We start from the raw sequence: 19,634 nt of genomic DNA, 5'->3' as shown, positions 1-19,634 counted from the left end.
ACAGAAGCTGTTGGCCCTCAGCACTGGAACAATATTAGAGCTCCATCACTAACTGCTGGCCTCTAGGTGACTGTTTTACTCGCCCTGCTCAGTGGAGTTAATATCAGTTATGTGTTTCTCTGTGTATGTCTTTTTTGTTCCCCCTCCCCTCATTGCTCTTTGACTTGATTCCCCTCAAACGTGTCTGAAACATTGTTATCTCCGGCCAGACGCCTTTTTTCACAGAGAATTATTGAATCACGTCAGCTCGCCGTTCCCTTGAGTTTCAAATGCACAGGCGGTATAAAAATTAGCCATTGCTTCCGCATGACAAGTGGGATCTATTAGTGTTCTTTGGCCCTGCAAAGCACGAGGCTCCAGCAGACCGCTGGGAACCACGTCTGGCTGTGCGCCTGTCTGCATCAGACTCCTGGGGCATTACACCGATGCTGCAGACAGGGGAAGCAGCCAGAGCAGGAGATGAAGTGGCTCATTTGATGAGTGGATGCCCAGAAGGGCAACGTGAGCAGTGGCAGCATCAGCCAGGTCTGACTAACACAGGTCAAATTGGCCACTTCTTTGCAGCTACTCACATTTTAGATTTAGATTTGTTATATTTGCACACTCACAAATCACTGATAGTGAGTTTTACTGATGCATTGACCCGTCCTTATTTCACAGTAGGAGTGAATACACAAATTGAGCACGGGGGCTGTGGGCAGCACACGTCTGCTCTCGAATTTTAAAATGGACAAGAGCAAGTGCCTTTTACTTGTCTGTGCTCACATCAACATTACTTGTTTCATTTGTGTATTTAATCTTTTCTGGCGGTACCACTCTGTATTTTCTTTCACTGCTGTTATAGATGTAAGCCACAGTTTGGTGTAAAATAATTGTATTTACATGGCCTTTACCGCAGTTTTGCCACTCACACCCATTTACATGCAGCGCATATACACAGTAGTGCTTTCACATCAGTCACATCCATTTACACACCGGTACAGACACCAGGAGCCTCTTGCAGTAGCACTTTTAATTTTTTGCTCACGTTGCTTAAATGCACGTCTGACTGGGCCCATGGGTGTGTTGGTGTTAATATGAGGTGTGCTCAGGTGCATTGTTGCTGCCGTGTTATTTGGTGGCAGCGGGGAAAAGTGATTGCAAGAAAAAACCAGGGGTGCATGCAGAATTTTGCTTCTTTTTTTAAGGGGCACATTAACAAGATAGTAATACAAACCTGGATTTATAGGTGCACCATGCTGGTTGGACTGCAGATCTTTGCCTGACCGTCTAAGCCCAAATTGTGTTAACGGGATTTTCATCTCCTGGTTTTATTGTCACTATCGGAAGGCATTTATTTCCCCCTCCTAAAACTGAACTGCCCTCTGTTGTATAGCAAATGAAAATGTGGAATATACAATCCTTTAAAAACACTTTAGCTTTCACATTTACTGTCTCCATGACACTACCTGTTTAAATTAAGAACTTAACGAACATACAAAGAGGTCAAAGTGCCTTCATCCTGCCCTGGGTCAGGCTTAGTCGTGTGCTCAGGCTGCTCCGAACATTAGCATTCCAAATGCTGTTTGCTTTAGTATAAATTTTCATGCATTGCCTGCAGTGAGCTTCAACCACCTTGTCATGGATGTTGAGTTAGCATGGCTGTGGGTCAGACACCAGTCTACACACATAATTATCCTGGGCTTGCCCCGTTAGTGACCTTGGAAAGTGACAGTCTGTTGGACCACAGGGTCTCCTTCTTCATCACCATCATCACTAACCGTCAGCCATTAGCAGTGCTGCATGTAAATTGTGTTGTTGTTGTTTTTTTTTTTTATGTGATGAATACATTATAGCTGCTTTTTTTTTGAACGGTTTGTGTGTTTTCTCTTTGCAGGTATCTCAGTGACGAAGAAGACACACACCTGTGAGTACATGCCTCTTTTTATTTATTATTCCACATATAATCGTCTTGTTGGTGTTGTGTTACTTTTTTTCTGTCATTGAACAACATACTGTTGCCATCATTTTGCAATAAATCAGGACTGTCAATTCGATCTGTCCCGTCACGTTATTTATATTCCTTTATCTCCGTCCTGAAGAGACTACTAATAACCATGGAGAGGAAATTAACATGCGATGCAGTCTTATGACTGCTTGACAATCATGCACAGTTGAAGCAGATCGTGTGCTCACGCACCTCCTTCTTTTTTTTCTTTTCTCTCTCTTTTTTCTTTGTTTTGCAAGACCTTGCAACTGAACAACACGGATGTGGTGTTGGATGGTGGTTTGTAACCTCTTAGGCTGCATTAGCTACCAGCGTCTGTGATCTTCAAGTACAGATCAGTGCACTCACATTGAGACACCTGTGTAGATGCAGAGTGTCTTTGTGCACTGCAACTTTAATCGATACCATCTCAACCCATTTGTTCTTCACTCTGTTTTGTCCGTGACGAATTGATGAACAAGTCAAACCTGTAAGAAATCAATGACTTCTCAGGCGTCTGTACTGTATTTTGACACTTGTAAAGTGTAATTGAAAAGGCAAGTAAAATCACTTTTGGCCAGTGTACTGCGGCATGTGTGTGTGTGTTCATGTTCGCGCCCCGCTGTGTGAATGGAAGAAACTAGCCCTGAAGGCTATCCTTTTGCTCTGATCACTCTGATGAAACTTGTGTGGAGAGGGAAGGCCAGAGGGCTTTTCTATGAGAGCGATCGGCGGACTGTTTCGGATTGTGAGAGGCTGCATGTTGCCCTGTTTAACACCCCGGCTCATTCTTACATCAGACAGCAGGGCAGATGATAAGATCGTCTACACCAGACAGCGCTACCCTACTCAAACAGCCTCGTCAAAACAGCAGCATGATTGTGTGTTAAGCTATTTGCTTGTCTGGAGGGGGTAAGGTATTTTTTGATGTGTGTGCGCGCACGTGTGTGTGTGTTAGAGAGAGAGAGAGAGAGCGAGAGCGAGAGGTTTGTGTTTGTGTCAGGATGTCTTCAAGGTAAAACAGAAATGCTTTGACCCACAAACCCTCACCCTACTAACTTAATTAGTGTGGTGCTAAGCACCTCTACACCGGAAGAAATCAAAGAGCATGATTTAGGAGTGTTGGGTTCAAAGCCCTGGGCAGAAACTGGACTACGCTGTCTCATTTCAGTGAAAAATATTTAAATCATCTCCATGTGAGGAAATCAAAGTAAAGCTCCTAACAAGTAGTCCAAGGCTGTGCCCCACAGACAGGAACTGACTGCAGAATCTTGTCAGAGCTGTGTGCACAAGTAGTGCAAGGGCTAGTTAATGGTCACTGAGGATGTGGAGGGAGGGTCTTTTCTTTCTTTTTTTTAAGATGCCTGGTGATTATATGACTGCTGGAGTCATAATGAGGGAGACTGCTCTGCTTCAAATGGATATACTCATGCTGGAGATACATTTCTGTTCTCGGAGTGAAAACATCGGCGTCCCCGCTGCACCACTCCAGTCCACGCTGTGTGTGTGTGTGTGTTTAGGGAGGTCTTTCTAGTACAACCTAGACCACAGGGATGAGCTGTGTGTCTGACTAACCCCCCACTCTGCCTGAGTGATCAAACTGCTCAAAGCTCCCCACCATGCCAGTCCCCTCATCAATATAAATTACAGGGGCAGCTGTTCACTGGCACTCTCCTCCTCTCCTCTCCTCTCGTCTCGTCTCCTTTCCTCTCCGCTCCTCTCCCCTCTCCCTTTTGTTGACAGCCCTCTTCCATCCACTCAACTAGCCTAATCATAGTGCCATCATGGTATTGGAGATGAAAACAGATACTTTTTTCATTGTGCCAATGACTTTGAACACCTCTTGCCATTCAGGGGCATAATGTTGATTTACAAGAGCAACACCCTCCCTTCTCTCTCTCTCAGTCTCCCCCTTCTTTCTTCATTCTCCAGAAGGGGCAGCCCCTCACCAGCCCTTTCTTTTAACGCATGTCTGTAGTTCTCGGGAGGAAGTTATCTGTGGTTTTCCTTCACAGTTCTCTGACCGTTTTATCTAAGTTGTGATGACTTTCCGTGGCAAACTGTCTGTGTCAAAAAGAAGTGACAGAAAAAAAGACCATGGCCTTTATTTTTTTTTCATGTTTGTTTTTGTTGTTTCCTGTTGTGTTGACGGTTGTGTCGTCATTTTTTCCGACCTCTGTGCGGCTGCGTGGCTGTGAGATGAAATTCTGTTTGGACCTGTTGAGAGAGAGAGAGAGAGAGATGGTGTGGAGTGGAGGATCAGATGCAGAAGCTGATTACGCTGAGGTTAGATGTCTCACTTCTAATCTACCATCAGCATTCTGGGGCTCTGTCTCGCAGCTCAAATAGTAGAACGCGAGCTAAGGCACACAGACAGACACACACAGTGGTGTATTCAGGATGCTCTACCCAGAGCAAAGCAAAGATCTCCTGATTCACAATGCTAGTTTGCCCAATTAACAAAAAACAACTTCTTCTTTTTTTTTTTTTTTTTTTTTTTTTTTTACAACAATGCAGAACCTTTCCAGCGTTTTCTCAGGATTTTATCCAAGAACTGTTTATGCAGTGTTATTATATTTGATTTCACTATATTCATTGTTATTCTGTCAGTCCTCATCATTGATGTGTAATTCCTTTACACTGTATGTAGTGTGTGTGTGTGTGAGAGTGAGAATGGCCAGAGGGAGGCAGCAGTATAGATGGAGAAAGGAAGAAAGGAGACAGACGAAGCTTCCTCTCATCACTCTTACAGATACGCTTTAGAGAGTCCCAGTTTTTTCACACTGAACTATTTATCTCCATTGTGCTGACAGTCTCCTTACACTGATTGAGAAACATGGCCTTGCTCCGGCATCTTCATCTATTTGCTTGCAGCATGCACTCCCGCAAGCCTCTCATCACAGATCGGCACTCACCGAGCAATCACACGGCCAATCTGTTTCAAAGAACTACATGTTTTAGATTATTCTGTACGGAAAAACGTAACGTAGGATTATTGCAGTCTTTGAGACTCACTCAGTTCTAATTATGTAGTTATAAAAGCCAGATGTTGGAAGATTTCATGCCTTTGTGCATTTAAAAAAAAAGAAAAAAAGAAAACCCTCATAAAAGTCAGCTGGTGTGTGTTTGGACAGAGCGGCTAACGTTGTTAATCCAAACAATTCTCCCCGTGTTCACATGTGACAATTAAAGCGTTAACCCTTGGAAAGCATCTGCTTTACCTCATAATGTCATGGCAGATCCCAATCGGAGTCGAACAGCGCTAATGCATTTGAGTTGGGCTATTTTGCAGTTAATCAAACATGAGATTTATGGTCCTTAATGGTGCTGTACATTGCCAATTTAGGAGAATAATATGTCCCAGTTGCTGTCTAATTTAGCTTGGCAACAGGCGCACTCCTGTGGAATCGCTCGGGGCAGTGTGAGTTGTCTCTACATAGCCCAGTGTTCCATACTCAGTGGCTGTTTGAAGGTATTTCATCACATTGTTGCCTTGATTCAGCTCTTAAGGGATTTGTTAGTTGCACTCATGTGGGAAGTGCATCCAGTACATTGTTAAGCTCGGGCTGATAATGAAGATCAGCCAGCCAGAGTCCCCAGAGCTACGCACAGAGAGCCCGTCTGGTGAGACGCGCGGCGCACACATAGTGGAGCAGGACGAACACACACAGCAACACACACAGAGGCGCAGAGGACGCAAATCAGCACAAAGCCTACAACAACTGAGCTGTGAGAGTAAAAAAAAACAAAACAATGCAGCAGCACACTCAGTACATTAGATTATTATCCAAAAAATAGCACACTTTGTTGTTCTTTCCAAACCCTAATCCACATTTTGTACAATGCGTTATGTTTAAACTGTAGTTAAGAAATATTGCAATCATTTTAATGTTTATAGCCTTTTGTTCGAATTGATATTGACAATCCAGGGGTCCATAAAAACACAGCTGCTCTTTCTGAGGAAAGTTATTTGATTCTCAGCATGGTGCTAGAACTCGTTGTTTCCTCTTTTCCTGGAGCAATATTGAACACTTTAATTGACATGATCTTTTCCCTCCTCTGTGCCATAGGTTATGTTTCATTTTACTACTCTATTTGTTTGTTCCACGAAGAGTATTTTCTTTTTGGACATTTGGGTTTTATCTATAAAAGATGGCTAGTTTTTTTTTTTTTTTTTTTTTTTTGTCTGAAATAGGTCAGTGTAATCACAATGGTGAGGGATGGACAGTGTCTGTAAAAGGGAAATCAATAGAGCTATCTATTTGTTGTAAACCAGGCCAGCGTGATTTTTCTCCATTTTTGCTCCCCTGCCATACTTTTCCCTCTCCAGCACAATATGGCAGGCCCTCATTTTTCTGTAAAAGCATTATGTCTGCCATTTTGTAAAATTGCAAATGGCCTTTGAAAGTGCACTTTCTTTGCATAAGTTCTGTGGGTTAGGACACTCCTTTTTATCGCCTCCTAGGGGCCCACTGTGTTTTATAAGAAGGGGAATAGTGAGAGGGGGCTTTCGGGGCGCACAGCTTTTTGTGAAACTGAGGGAGTGGGGGGGGTTACGGCTTTTGTTGCCGCTTAATCTGGTTCTTCTCTTGGTGCCGTCTCTTTCAAAGAATTTGAGCCAGAGCAGAGAGGCCTCGTCAGCTTTTCCGAAACCCTTTCTCTTTTGTGTCTCTCCCACAACTGAAAGGCTCCGTCTTGAGGTGTTGTCAGACCAGAAAACAAGAATAAGTGACATGTGACAAGGACACAATGCTTGGATGGTGCCGGCCAAGCATGTGGCCGACTTCTCTTTTCTGCCGGCTGTCTGCCGCCTCAGGTGAGAGGGGCCAGGGAGCGCGGGCTGTGCTGAGATGGTAGCGTCTGCCAGACGAAGCAGTTGGCGTGGCTGGGAGGGCACGGCCCGCCTCACAATCGCTGCAGCACACAATTGGCCAGCCTTTGCACAAGCGCGGGACTATCCGTCACTCATCAGGTTTCCGACGCCTCATCTCTCTCTCTCTCCCGTGTTGTACACGCACTCTGTGAAGGGCAAGAGTGTCACCACATAATGAAGGGTTTGATTCATGGAGGGCGACAAAGGCAGAGGTCGCAGAACTCCTCTTCGATATGATCCTGACTGATGCTTTAAACTGACGAGTGTAATTAAATGTCTTTGTTTAATCGCCAAGCTCCTTAGTTGCAGCCGTACACACACACACACACACGTTGTCGCGCGTCGCTCAGCTTCTCGTCCTCACTGGCGTCGACCTGATATTGATGATTTCCACGTCTCACTTATGCATAACGCTGAAATATGCTGAACTGCGGCGGAGTCAGAAAAGTTTGTCAGAAATATTCCGTTGTGAATTTTTTTTTTTCCCGGATATAAAATTTGTGATGCAATATCATGCATGAATAAAAGCAGGCAAAATTAACATGTATAATTTAATTGCTGAATTATTCAGATGAATGTTATTGAATAAACCATGCAACGACTAAGATGTCGCCAGTAATATTGTTTTTGAATGTCTTGTGAGCGCCGGGTTTAAGATCAGTTATAGTCGCCACAGTTCATGATGGAGAATAATATGTCGGGACAAGCATCAAATGTTTATTGAAACTGAATTTTAGATAAGATTAAATCAGGATATTTTTCCCAAAAAATAAAAAAGTAAAAAAAAATAACGTTCTGTGCAAATTCTTGAGTTGAATAAAGTTACATGTACAGAGAGGGAAGCAGAAGTGCTCACAAAAGCTTTCAGTGGTATTATACATTGACATTTGTGCTGATCGCATTGTGCACATTCTGTTGAATCCGCTTTATTAGAGAAAAGCTGTTTTTTCCCCGTTGCTATTAATTTGTGTTTCTGTGGGCGTGCGGTGCAAGAACAGAGAGATGCAGTTAACCCATTGTGAAGTCGGCCATCATCATTAAGATTCTACAGATAACAGGCATGCATATTTGTACTGCTCAGCATTATAGGATCCCAGACATCAAAGGCAGGATTTTATTCGACTGTGTCTGCGGCGCGGTGAAGAAAAAAAAAGAAGAAGAAGAAGAAGAAAGAAAAAAACAGGAAACGAGTTTTGGAGTCAGAGAAATAAGGCAGACTGGGAGATGAAAGGGGAGCATGTATACGTACCTGTGTGTGAATCAGGTGACACACTGCTATTTAATGTGTTTGCTGCCACAGAGGTTGCCTTCTGCATCGTTAGCTCCTTGCTAAATTGGCGTCCGCTCTGATTAAGTGGCACACCCCTTAATAACACAGTGGCTGACTGTAGTTCACGTTAAAGATCAAGTTCATTTCTCACCGTGGTCGTTAAAGTGCAGGTCTGTGTAATTCAAGTCAATTCACTTTTTTCACTCTCTCGACCGTAGCAACATCGTCACTTTTGATGTGTCTCCTTTTTTATGTATTTAATAAATGTAAAGTTACTCCCACTGATATTTTACAAATCTTGTAATACTATTCCCCGCTCTAATAAGCACATGCTGTATAAACATGTCTTAATTCAGATTATTTCGACATTCAGCGTGGTGCCATTATGCTTTTTTTGCCATTACATCACCATGAGCTGTTCTACAGTGAGAGTGTTAAATCTGTAAGAGAGAGAAATATGCTGTTCTCGAGTATTGTACTGGATTACAGAATCAAGGTCGACTCACAAGACACAGAGCAGCATTATCCCTTAATCCTGTGTTTTGGTTTCAAATAGCCTTTTTACACCTAATCTTCACGAGCAAAATGACAAACACGAATTCTGAGGTAGGTATTTAAATGTGCATTACCTGCAATGTTAAGGTCAAGAGCTTAGGGGAACTCTGCGTCTTGCGGAAGAACCGACTGCCATGCGTTCGCCATGCTGCGGCTGTATTGCGGAAGACGTGGGACACTTGTGAGGAAATTCACTTTCATTTAGATAAGGTGAGATTTTTAGAACATCTCGTTCAAAATGTGGGTTATTTTTGGTTTGGCGCGGGGAGGACAAGGATCATTCAGGCGACAGATATGGTGACTATGATGTTACAATACCAAGGCAATTTTTTTCCTCTTGACCAGGCTGCTCTAATGTCCATCAGGCAGAGCTGGAGGAAACTTAAAGGTGTTGTGAAAGACTAAAAGTGGGCCAGCCGCTGCTGCCTCCTGTTGACCTACCTTGTTCAGAGGGTCCAGGTACAGACTGATGACAGGACTCCTCCTCAGCGGACCACATTACTAATGTGTGAGGGTGCAAGAGGAGTACACCCTGTGATGAATCACTCCCCTGCACCCATGGCATCCTCATAAGTCAAGAGTAAAAGTGTTGAGCGTGTACGCTCGGTAAAAGCGCTCCTTCGTCCTGTTCACCACAGAGTCCAGGCCCGGTGGAAGACTGTAGGGGGGGGGGGGGTGCGGAGGCTAAGTGATGCACGTTGCACATAGCCTGAAGATCTCCCTCAATCTTGAGGAAAACATTAGTCCCTCTTGTGGGTCGCTTGTTTTTCTAAAGCTCGCGAAACTCATAGGAAAAGTTGCTTTCACGCTTAAACAGAGCAGCTCTTTAATAAATGAGCGTAATCAATGACGGGTTGATCTGGACCGCCTCGCCGGACCCTCTGCATTACCTGAAGTCACCGAGAGAACATTAAATATATGTTAGTTTAAGCTAAAACCATTTTCTTCTCAGGGTTTGTGCGCCAATTACTTGCTGCACAGGGCCCTGCCTCATTATTCATTTTGGTGTTTCAGGAGGGAGAATAATTGTTCAGCCTGAATTCAGAGAAAAGTAATACAATTTTTCCTTCTTTTTTTTTTTTCTTGTTGAAAACAACTTTATTGAAGCAACTCGGGAACATCAGGGTTTGCTTCTCTGTTTTCTTCTAGCCTTAAGCCAGAAGGTTAACTATTTTAGTTTATACACCTACCCTCCCCCAGAGCTGATGTCGGGCTATATTGGTGATGTTGGGGGAGTGTGTAAGTTTGACGCTAGGTAATACATCACACACTCCAGGGGGTCTCCCTGGTATGCTCCTCAATAATGAAGTTCATTCGTTAACTTCTCCCTCAAAGGCCAAGTTCCCCTGCTGCCCTTTTCAATAGCCGTTGCGACTCTTACCAGAGTCACCCTAACCCACAGAAAAAAACACATCATCATGCTTTTCCCCTTGACAGACTCAGTGGTTGCCTTTGCAGGTCATGAAGAATAAGAAGGTCCATTACCAATCCCTCATGCCTGCTTATTGCCATAATTATCACTGGGAAAATGACCTGCTCTGTTTGGTTTGTAGTGGAGAAACTGCGCCTCCCTAATCACCACCTCCTTCCCTCCTGTCGCCCTCATGCCATGGAGATGGAGCTTGCTTTGGGGGAGTCTTGCCAGTTCATTAGAATTCACAGGGTTCCACCTCCCTGCCTAGCCAGGCTAAGCCTCTCACACAGGCTGCCATGCCTGCGATAATCTCCCCTTCTCGTTCCCTCTCGCTTCTCCTCTCTCACTCCTATCCTCCTATTCCTTTCCTCTCTGTCCCCAAGGGCAGGCTCACACAAAAGAGATGCGGCACAATTCATTATGAAATCTGATTTCTATTGATCGATTTAAAATTTGCTCCGAGAGTTGTGTGATAGCTCTCGAGCAGCGGCGAAGATCTCTCTTTACCTCGGCCTCTTCATCTGATAAAGCAAATAAATAACTTTATGTATTTTTTAAGGCTGTATCCGTCAGTCTCCCACTTTAACTTCGCAGACAAGTGCCGCCATATAGAAAGACATTCTTTTTTTACCACTTTAAATCTACCATATCACTAAAATAACGACAAAAAAAAAAGTTATACCCAAAAGCAGTCGGCCTTAAATGATGTGAGGCTCAGTCAGTCCTTGGTTTTGCAGCCATGTTGACACAGTAGCTATGTTTACATGGACGCAAAGTGAAAAGGTCTGATTGTGGTGTGCGTACACTTGCATCAGGCGTTCAGACGGAATGGACTTTTTTGATACGTCTATAATTCTGCGGCAGTAAAAGCAGAGGAAGCTTCACTTCTCCTTCCGTATTTCACCGTCTTCTTCAAACAGACCATCAGTTCAATATGTGACATTTACGTGGATCATACACGGCACTGGGAAGTCACGAATGACGATCGGCATACACTGGGTTAGAATGAAATTTCTGATTGAGCAGATAATCAGGTCATATTTTTTTGGGGGGGGAGTGGCATGTTTAAATTCCCCATTTTTATTCTGATCTGGCTTTTATTTTGATGACTTGTGTCCGTGTGAACGTAGCTCGTGATTTGGAAACATCCCGACTGAATTGATTTGTTTCCATTTGTTGGAGAAAGTATTTATATTAAGCTCTATAAATAACCACAGCGGTAACTCAAAAGGCTGCAGCCTTGTCAGCCATTCACTATAAGCACTGTGTTTGTGATAGCGTGACAGTTGTGCACGTCCGTCACCTATGTAGGTATGAAATCCTTTCATACCTCTTCCTTTTGACCCCGCTGTTCTATAAATACTGTGTTTGTGTGTGTGTGCATTGAGTGACAGTTTAAAAAAAAAGAGGAGCAAATAATGCTGAGTTGCCGAGTTTATAAATAATGAAGGGCTGTGAAAATAAGAGTCTGATCCCATTGTAGCTTAAATGATATAAGAACTGGTACAGCTGCACTGTGCTGTTCTAATAACCATAATGAGGGAACCGTTTTCTACAGCCACACATTATACCATAATACAACATTATAGCACAGCACAGCATTGGCATGTAGTTATTTTAAACTCTCCCTGCCCCATTCAAACTTGTCTTTTAATGCAACCCACCACAGTCCTCTGGACATAACCCAATAGTGTCTTCTATTTTCACTGAAATAGATATTCCCTTTGTTGTCTGTGTGATTTATTGAAGTCTTCCCACAAGTGGAAGCCCCCAGGAAATTGCCTGGAATGGCCCTAAATTGGTTTATGATTGTGTGATGTGGGCCAGTGCTGTTATGGTTCTAATATTATGCCCTCCACTCCTTGGCATTTATATTAAATTGATCTGTATTGTTTTCATGGAGTGCCTGTTGGAGCTTGTTAATTCTGCCGCTGCTGCGGGCAGGCCGCGCACTTCCAAACACCTAGGTGGCTCTGAAGTTGAATATAAGGCTTGGCTCACAAAGACTGGGACGCACAATGTAGAAGTCCATAACCGTTTTATCCGGTGTGGTCCAGCGCCACGAGGTGCAACACGTGTGCGTTGTGTGCGGTCTGGGAGGTCAGTCCAAAGTTGTAATAGTAAAATGGAACATGGATGAGCTGCGTGGTGAGTGTGTGTGCGTGGAATCGCTCCTGACAGACCGTTAATGAGGCCATTATCAGCTTTGCTCCTCTCCTGTCCTCCAGGGGCACCAGGAGATGCCCCGCTCCTTGTCTCAATTGAGTTTGATTCCAGAGAACTTGTTAACAGTGAAAGTGAATGAATCTGTGTGTGAGTGTGAGACACATGACTGGACTAAATAAAGACAAGTATTTGTGTTGTGCCTGGTTCAACTCAGCGTCGCTACCAAAAAACTCTTCCCTGTCGCATTTTTGTAATGACTAAAAAACGGAAAATTCTATTGATGGCTTCACATAAACCACATTAGCAGCATCAGTGCCTCTGTGGCTTAATCAATCAACTAACGAACAAGTATCAGCAGCATATTGGCATGCTGTCACCGCTAATGTGGAGCAGTCAAAGGAGTGTGAAGAAGAACAAATGAAGCAGCTTTTCTACAAACATCAGTCCTTTTAGGCCCAGGATTTTAATCCCAGTTGTATAAAGTTGGAGGAAATAGTATTTGATGTAGAAGTGAAGGACGAACGTTCACATTTAGATTTGTTTGATGTATTTTATTTATTATGTTGACTCTGGAAAAAAAAGATTTGCATGATGGAAGAAATGATTACAATTTGGTGGTGATACATTCATGGATACAAACAAATGTTAACCTTGCAAGATAGGGGAGTGCCCTGACTGACGTGGTGGAAAACTCTGTGATTTATTTCTTTTGTTAACAAAAATACATCATCTACTCCGTGATAAAAAAAAAAAAAGAACAAACGGGGGTCAATATTAATTCTAAACTTCACTAAATGGACGTTAACAGGATAGCATCTGTGCAATATACTGGCTGTTCTCTGCCAGGCAGAAGTCGTCGAAGTGAATCATCACACGCCTGTAACCAATCCTGCTTTAGACTGAGCCCCAGAGCCTCCTACAACATTAGCATATGACACAGAAAATACCGAAATAAATAAATACATGAATGAATGAATAAATAAATGTTGAAATAAATAAATGTATACATAAATAAGATAATGTTGTGTATTCATATTATTCGTTTATTTATCTAATGTGAAAAAAAATATAGAAATAATCCTTATTATTCTTATTTTTTCTGTAATTATTTCTATGTTCATTTATTCAGTCCTTTATGGATTTATTGATTGATTGATTTCGGCATTTATTTATTTACCTATTTATAGATTTGTCATTTTTCGTCCTCCACAATCACCTTCACTGACTTTGCCGTACAGTGTGTGACAGCGTGAGTCTCGGCTGGTTCTAGGACTGATATTGTGTGTCTGTTTCTGAGAGACGACCACAGATAGTGGCAGTTAAACATGTTCCTGTGTGGGCCTTGGCCTTGACTCATCTGGTGAACTTTTGCGGAGAGACGCCAGCATCGAAGTGAAACGACTGCACTGTCTCTCTGGCGTCACATTGTTTTGAATAGTTCCGTGGTTTGTATCCCAGGCACGCTTCGTTTGATGCTATCAGTATCATACTTTGGTCGTTAGATGGTGTTGCAGTAAAAAGTCCAGTGTTGACACGACGTGAATTAATGTGTTTAGCGAATCTAATGAAACCCGCAGGACCTAATGAAACATTGTCATGGGGAAGATTTATGCTGCCAGAGTCCTCATTTCCATTTTTTATAGGGTTAGAAGTACCTTTATTCAATTAACAGAACACAACACACAAGACATCAAATGAATATGGATATTGAGAGTGTAAAACAAGAAAGGATAAATAATCATTTGCCTCTCAAAATAGCATTGTTAATATTAAATTGTGTGGCAAAGATGTTTCACTATTATTCTTATTATCATCTGCTCTGTATCAACTGTTAACTAATGACTGAGGATGTGAAATGAGCCTCTAAAATGTCTAAATCAGAAATATTGGTAGTGTGGAAAAACATCTTCAATTTTTCGATTTCAAATATTAGAGCTTCTAAATTCAGAGCTGTATGGTTTTGTCTTGAGATGGGGGTTGATATGAGCACCAGCTTATTCATGAGATGCCAAATGCAATGTAGTTATTGGCCAGGGCTGGATTGTACTAAAACCAGAATATTGTATCAGAGAGAGGCAGCTGGTTAGGAGTCAGAACAGATTATCATATGGGAGAGAGGATGAGCGAGGAGAGGGAGGGGGAGGAGAGAGAAAAAGAGAGACTGGAATGGGAAGCAGGGGGCGAAAGTGAGGGGGCATGGGAGGGAGAGAGGGAGAAATGATAGCAAGAAACTCATCACCAGGTCGCTGTGGGGTGGAGAGGATCATCCAAAACCTTCCGTCACTATCTCCCCTTCTTCACCTGTCAAAAAGAGTGTGTGAGAGCTGTCGGAGTGTGTGAGAGCGAGGGGGAGGAAATGCAGGTCCTCTGAGAGGTCAGGGGAAGAAGCTGTGGACTCCACTCATCTTCTCTCTGTGTAGGGCCCACCGCTGCTCGCAGACATCTGGCCTCACACTGATCACTCATATCTACAGACAGGGAGGAGAAGAGAAGAAGAGTGCGGTGCTTCGATCTTTGAGGCACCAAAAAAAATTACACATCGCCTCTTATCCATCCTGTCCACTCTTCCATGTCTCTCTCCCTCTTTTTTCTTTTTTTTTTTTTTTTTTTTTTTACTTCTGCCTTCTTTTGTTTCTTCACCTAAATGTCGAGCCTTTTATATCCTCCTCTGACTTTGTTCTTATTCTTGACATTGCACCATTTTTAAAGGCAAAAAACAGGCAAGGGGTGGGGTAGAAGAAGAAAAAAAGCAACTAGAAGGGGCCAGAACAAGATGGTGAAAAACTGGTGTCTGCTCGAACAGGCTTGGACTTTATCCTTGTACTAAAAAGATAAGCCACTGAAGATAGTGAGAGTATGCTGTGTCTAGCAAGCCAGTATACAAGGCTCTGACTGCAATCAGTGGGAAGACGGCCAGCTTCCCTGCCTGAGCTCTCAGCGCCCCTACTGGCTGCATGCTGTGCCAATCAAAGGCTAGTGGGTGGGGAGCAGTCAGACATGAACACTGATGTCACAGTCACATGGATTCTGGTGTGGTCATGCTCGGAGGCTGAGAGACAGAGCTGTGCTGGCCAGCTGCTGCTGAGACAGCAGTGGAGGGCTTTGCGCTGGTGATAGTTTTTTCTCTTATGGACTCGAAGCTTAATGATGTATTTTGTGATTTCAGCTATGAAAGGTAAGAGCAAATATGCATGCTGATCCTGCAACCCGAGTAACAAGTAGGGAAGTATGGCTCCGCTATTCATAGCCTGCCAACTCTTTGCATTTCATTTGCAAGGCATGAGTGTGACAGAGAGAGCGTGAGGGAGAGGGAGCTGGGGAAGGAGGCAGAGAGAACTATAGTGTGAATTAAGCTTTTATCATGTGTGTGTTTGTTGTAATGCTTGCAGAGTATTTCACATTTCTGAATTGAACCTAAACTAGAAAATCATTCAAATGTATTGAGGTTATTTAAGTTTGATCTCTCCTTTTTAAAATATTGTTGTGTTTTCTTCCTCCTCCTGTTGTGTGGGGTGCTGAGGAAACCACAGCCGACAAAGTGTAATCTCTGTACCTCTCTTACAATAACAGCTCCCAAGCGTCAGTGCAAAAGTTTCTTTTCTTTTTTCTTTTCTTCTGTTTTTTTTTTCCTTGATAAGAGGTAGCATGCGAGTGTGTGTGTGGGGGGGGGGGGGGGTTGAGGGGTGAAGGTCCTGTCGCTATTCCTTTCTGTCCCATCCCTAATCCTGTTGTTCCAGTTCAAAGGACGTGTCTGTTCCGCGGGAAAGATGTGCGTGGTAGTGTTGAACATGGGTCGCAGACGGGCGACAAGGCAGTCGTGCATGTGTGTTTGTATATGCGTGTGTGTGTGTGTAAGAGAGTGTATTGCGTTCCACTGACCTGTTTTTTTAGGGTAGTGGGGTTTACATAATGTGGACATGAGAGCAGGACTGGGTCCTCTCAGTGGCTGTGATGTTGATCTAGAATGCTTAATCCCAGCTCTTCCACCCCCTCCATCATACAGGGAAACATGCGCGCACACACTCGCACGCAGACAGATACTCAAAGTGCAGGCAGACGGAGCAATGTACACTTTTGTCATGCTTGGTTGCACGTGTGTGTGTGTGCGTTCACACGCACGCACACAATGGTGTTTTTCATGCACATGACTTCACTCTCATTCTCCCATGTAGACATGAGCGACGTGAGCAATCACATCCAAACATATGTGCTCACATGTGCCCATGATACAGTCAAATACATTCACCACAGTGGGCCAAAGGAAGTCGTGTCACTGTGTGTGAAACAGAAAATGTTAGTGATGATTATATCAGTTGATAGTTGCTGCTTCTCTCTTTCCACCTGTCCCCCCCAAAAAAAAATGAATTCACCGTTGTGATTTTCATAATATAATAAAGAGCAGAGCATGTTTATAAAGATAGAGTGGAATAGGAAGTGTGAAAACCAAATTTAGATTAAAAAAAATAAAATAATAATATTGATTGTAGCCCTTTCAGCATTTTATATTTACATTTAAAATGTGTATGTTAGTTTATAGTCCATAAGCTGTGTACGACTGGTAAATATGACCGTCGCTTTTTGTTTCTTTCTTTGTTTATTTGTCATATTTTGTGTCACAGTGGGTGATCTTACAGCTCACAGCTCTGTGTGGAACATTATATAATAAACGTGCTGTTCTGTGTCTTAGTTACTGTATATCAGTGAAGCACGTATGAAAAATGGCCTTTGACCTATTGTTCTTTGTTGTAAAATTAAATCTAATATTTTCTTTGACTTTTTTAAAGAGGTGTATACAAAACATCTTTTTTCTTCCTCTCTGTTGACGCAAGAGTAGAATATTTTTTCCCCCGAAATATGACCTTGTTGAATTAATACATTCCAAATTCATTTGATCAGGATTAAATGCTTTATTTAACTTCGTTTACGTAGCCCGTTTTCATCTGTCCTTTTTCATTTTTATTAGTCTCAGTTTGATAGGAGCTGCTGGTGTCATCATGGGCTACTCTGAGAGTCTGAGAAATTAAATTAAAATGTGAACCGGCTGTATAATTGGAAACTAATTTAAACAGAAGCAGTAATTTCTTCTTGGAAAAGGTCGGTGAAAGGGATGAACAGCACAATGACTCGCTGCCTTGGCACGCACTTCCTTATTATGTTAATATTTTACATGATTATACTGCATGTGGCTTTTTTTGTGTGTGTGTGTTTTTTACAGTGTTTTTCATATTGTACACCACCACCTCTCCCCTCTCTGTTCAGCCTCTCTACCATACCACTGCCTCTCAAGTACCTAATTACCTGTAATGGAAACATCCCTCTCATTACCCCATGCAAATTAGCCAGCCTACTCAGCACAATTAAGATGAAAATTCCAATTACATAATTAAAGAAAGTTCTTTGATGTGTGGATAGACAGCAAAAGTATAAAGTGGACCTCACAGTACATATAATTAACCCCCAAAAAGGGCATTATTGTGGCGAGGTACAGGCAGCAGCAGCAGTGTTCTATAAAAATAGTCGAAGGCAAGGCCCAGTAAGCCACTAGAGTGTATGCAGGCTCCACATAAATATGTGAATTAACACAAGTGTACTAGACTGTGAAAATGTTGCCGGACCGTAGAGAAGGTAAAGCCAAATATCTTCTGATAGCTGCTTTGAGGCAATGTTAACAACTGAGGGCGTAAATATTTGCTGTAGATTTCGTGCTCTTTGTCTCTTTCTATCAGTTGTTGATTGAAGCGCTCACGACACAGTGCTGCAGGCTCTCACACATTAAAGCAGAGGTTAACAAGATTGGCTATTATCCAGTTAGGGACTTAGGACATAGAGAGCCACAGGAAAAAAAATCACCACAGATTAAGGTGAAAGCAAATATAGCACAAGTCACCCACAAGGATTTAAAGAAAAAAATTAAATTAAAATAAACAATTACAATTTAAGAAGAGCTGTTCTCACGTGATGTGATGTTTTATTCAATTATGGAAAAACAAAAAAAAAAACATTTAATCCCTGTAACATTTTTAAATAGATTCAAATCAAATGTTGTACAACCTTTAAATTGCACATATCTCATTAAAGTTGCTTTATGAAAGGAACATTTTTTTTTTAATTTAATTTCACCTACTGTAAGGGAGAATTTACATGTGACTGTGAAAATGAAAAGATGATATCTGAGCAGAGGGAAGACAAAACAAACAAGACTTCCTCAGATGAATGGTGTGTATTTGTGTGTATGTGTCCGTGTGTGTGTGTGTGTGTGTGTGTGTGCGTGCGCGGACGCATGCATCAGCCCTCTCTCTTTCTCTCGTCTCTCTGCTGGTTGAGGAAGTGGAATGGCGTCCCCACAGGTTATTAAAGTGTGTGAGGTGTGCCAGTCTGTGTTGTGCACACTGAGACGAACATCCTGGCTTCTCGAGTGTGTGTAGGGACTGGTTAATGAGATATTGACTGCCCATTGATAGCATGGATTTTTGATTTGGCTCCACAGAAGAGGAGAGGAGAGGAGAGGAGAGGAGGAGACGGAGAACTACTTTTTTGAATTTAGCACCGTCTGAATAAAAATGAATATACCATCAAAATAGAATTTTCAATCTGCCTATTACATTTAAAAAGTGTTTAATTATTATCCTACTTTCAAAACATATGAATACCTGGAAGTCGTTTTACAGTCACATATGAACGTGGTTTTGTTTCTCCCCACACATTAATCTACAGCTCCGTCCAAGCCATTGCCAGGGTGCCAGACAGCTCTGTCAGTCATCTCGTCCTGTCTGTCACCTTGTGGTTTTGACAGATTAGGCCAATCACACACAAGGTTAAATGGGGTCTGTTCTCCCATGCCCAATTAAACCACGGGATACAACTAACATCAGAAAGCTCACGATAACCAAACATATATATGTGTGTAAGCTAGTACCTGAGACCATGTTCTGCTCATTCTGAAACATTCACACCAAGTTCAGTCAGACTTCTCAGTTTGGCTCTCCAGTCAGGTAAAGCACCTGGCTGGACTTATAGTCAAACACCTCTAACTTAAGGGTAATTCCCTGCTGTATATTTCACCTGCTTTTTTCAGATTTCGCTGAAATAGATCCTTTGAAGTATCTCCCTGTCATGCAGCATTTAGCTACTGATAGAATAATTCCTCTGTCGGCACTCCTTGGATAATCATGTACCACAGTCCATAAAGTTACATATTTTCACTTTAATTCCCCCCCTCCCCCTCGTTTTGTTCCTGTCACCTCTCTGTCTGAAGAATAATGTAAAGACAGTAGAGGACATTTGTTATCTTTGGTTATTGAAACTACTGACATGCATGCCCTTTGGCTAACATTGATCTTCTTTAGGAAAGACTGCCCTTATATGCTGTGCCACCCGGGGCCCAGAAGTT

The 19,634-nt window shown here is 42.6% G+C and overlaps 1 protein-coding gene across 2 annotated transcripts in view; it reads left to right on the top strand.

Moving 5' to 3' along the window:
• roraa (RAR-related orphan receptor A, paralog a) overlaps positions 1 to 19,634 on the top strand; it is a 167,252-nt gene that overhangs the window by 110,430 nt on the left and 37,188 nt on the right. Inside the window, exon 2 of one of the 2 annotated variants that reach the window (XM_058645527.1) lies at positions 1,877 to 1,906. In XM_058645527.1, coding sequence (XP_058501510.1) covers positions 1,877 to 1,906 — 30 coding nt within the window. Of the gene's footprint in view, positions 1 to 1,876; positions 1,907 to 15,264; positions 15,420 to 19,634 lie in introns of those variants that run through there. The other variant, XM_058645528.1, reaches the window with a different exon arrangement.

The sequence above is a fragment of the Solea solea genome, chromosome 12 (assembly GCF_958295425.1).
Source record: "Solea solea chromosome 12, fSolSol10.1, whole genome shotgun sequence".
In the NCBI taxonomy this organism is placed as follows: domain Eukaryota; kingdom Metazoa; phylum Chordata; class Actinopteri; order Pleuronectiformes; family Soleidae; genus Solea; species Solea solea.
This window is presented reverse-complemented; position numbering and strand designations above follow the sequence as displayed.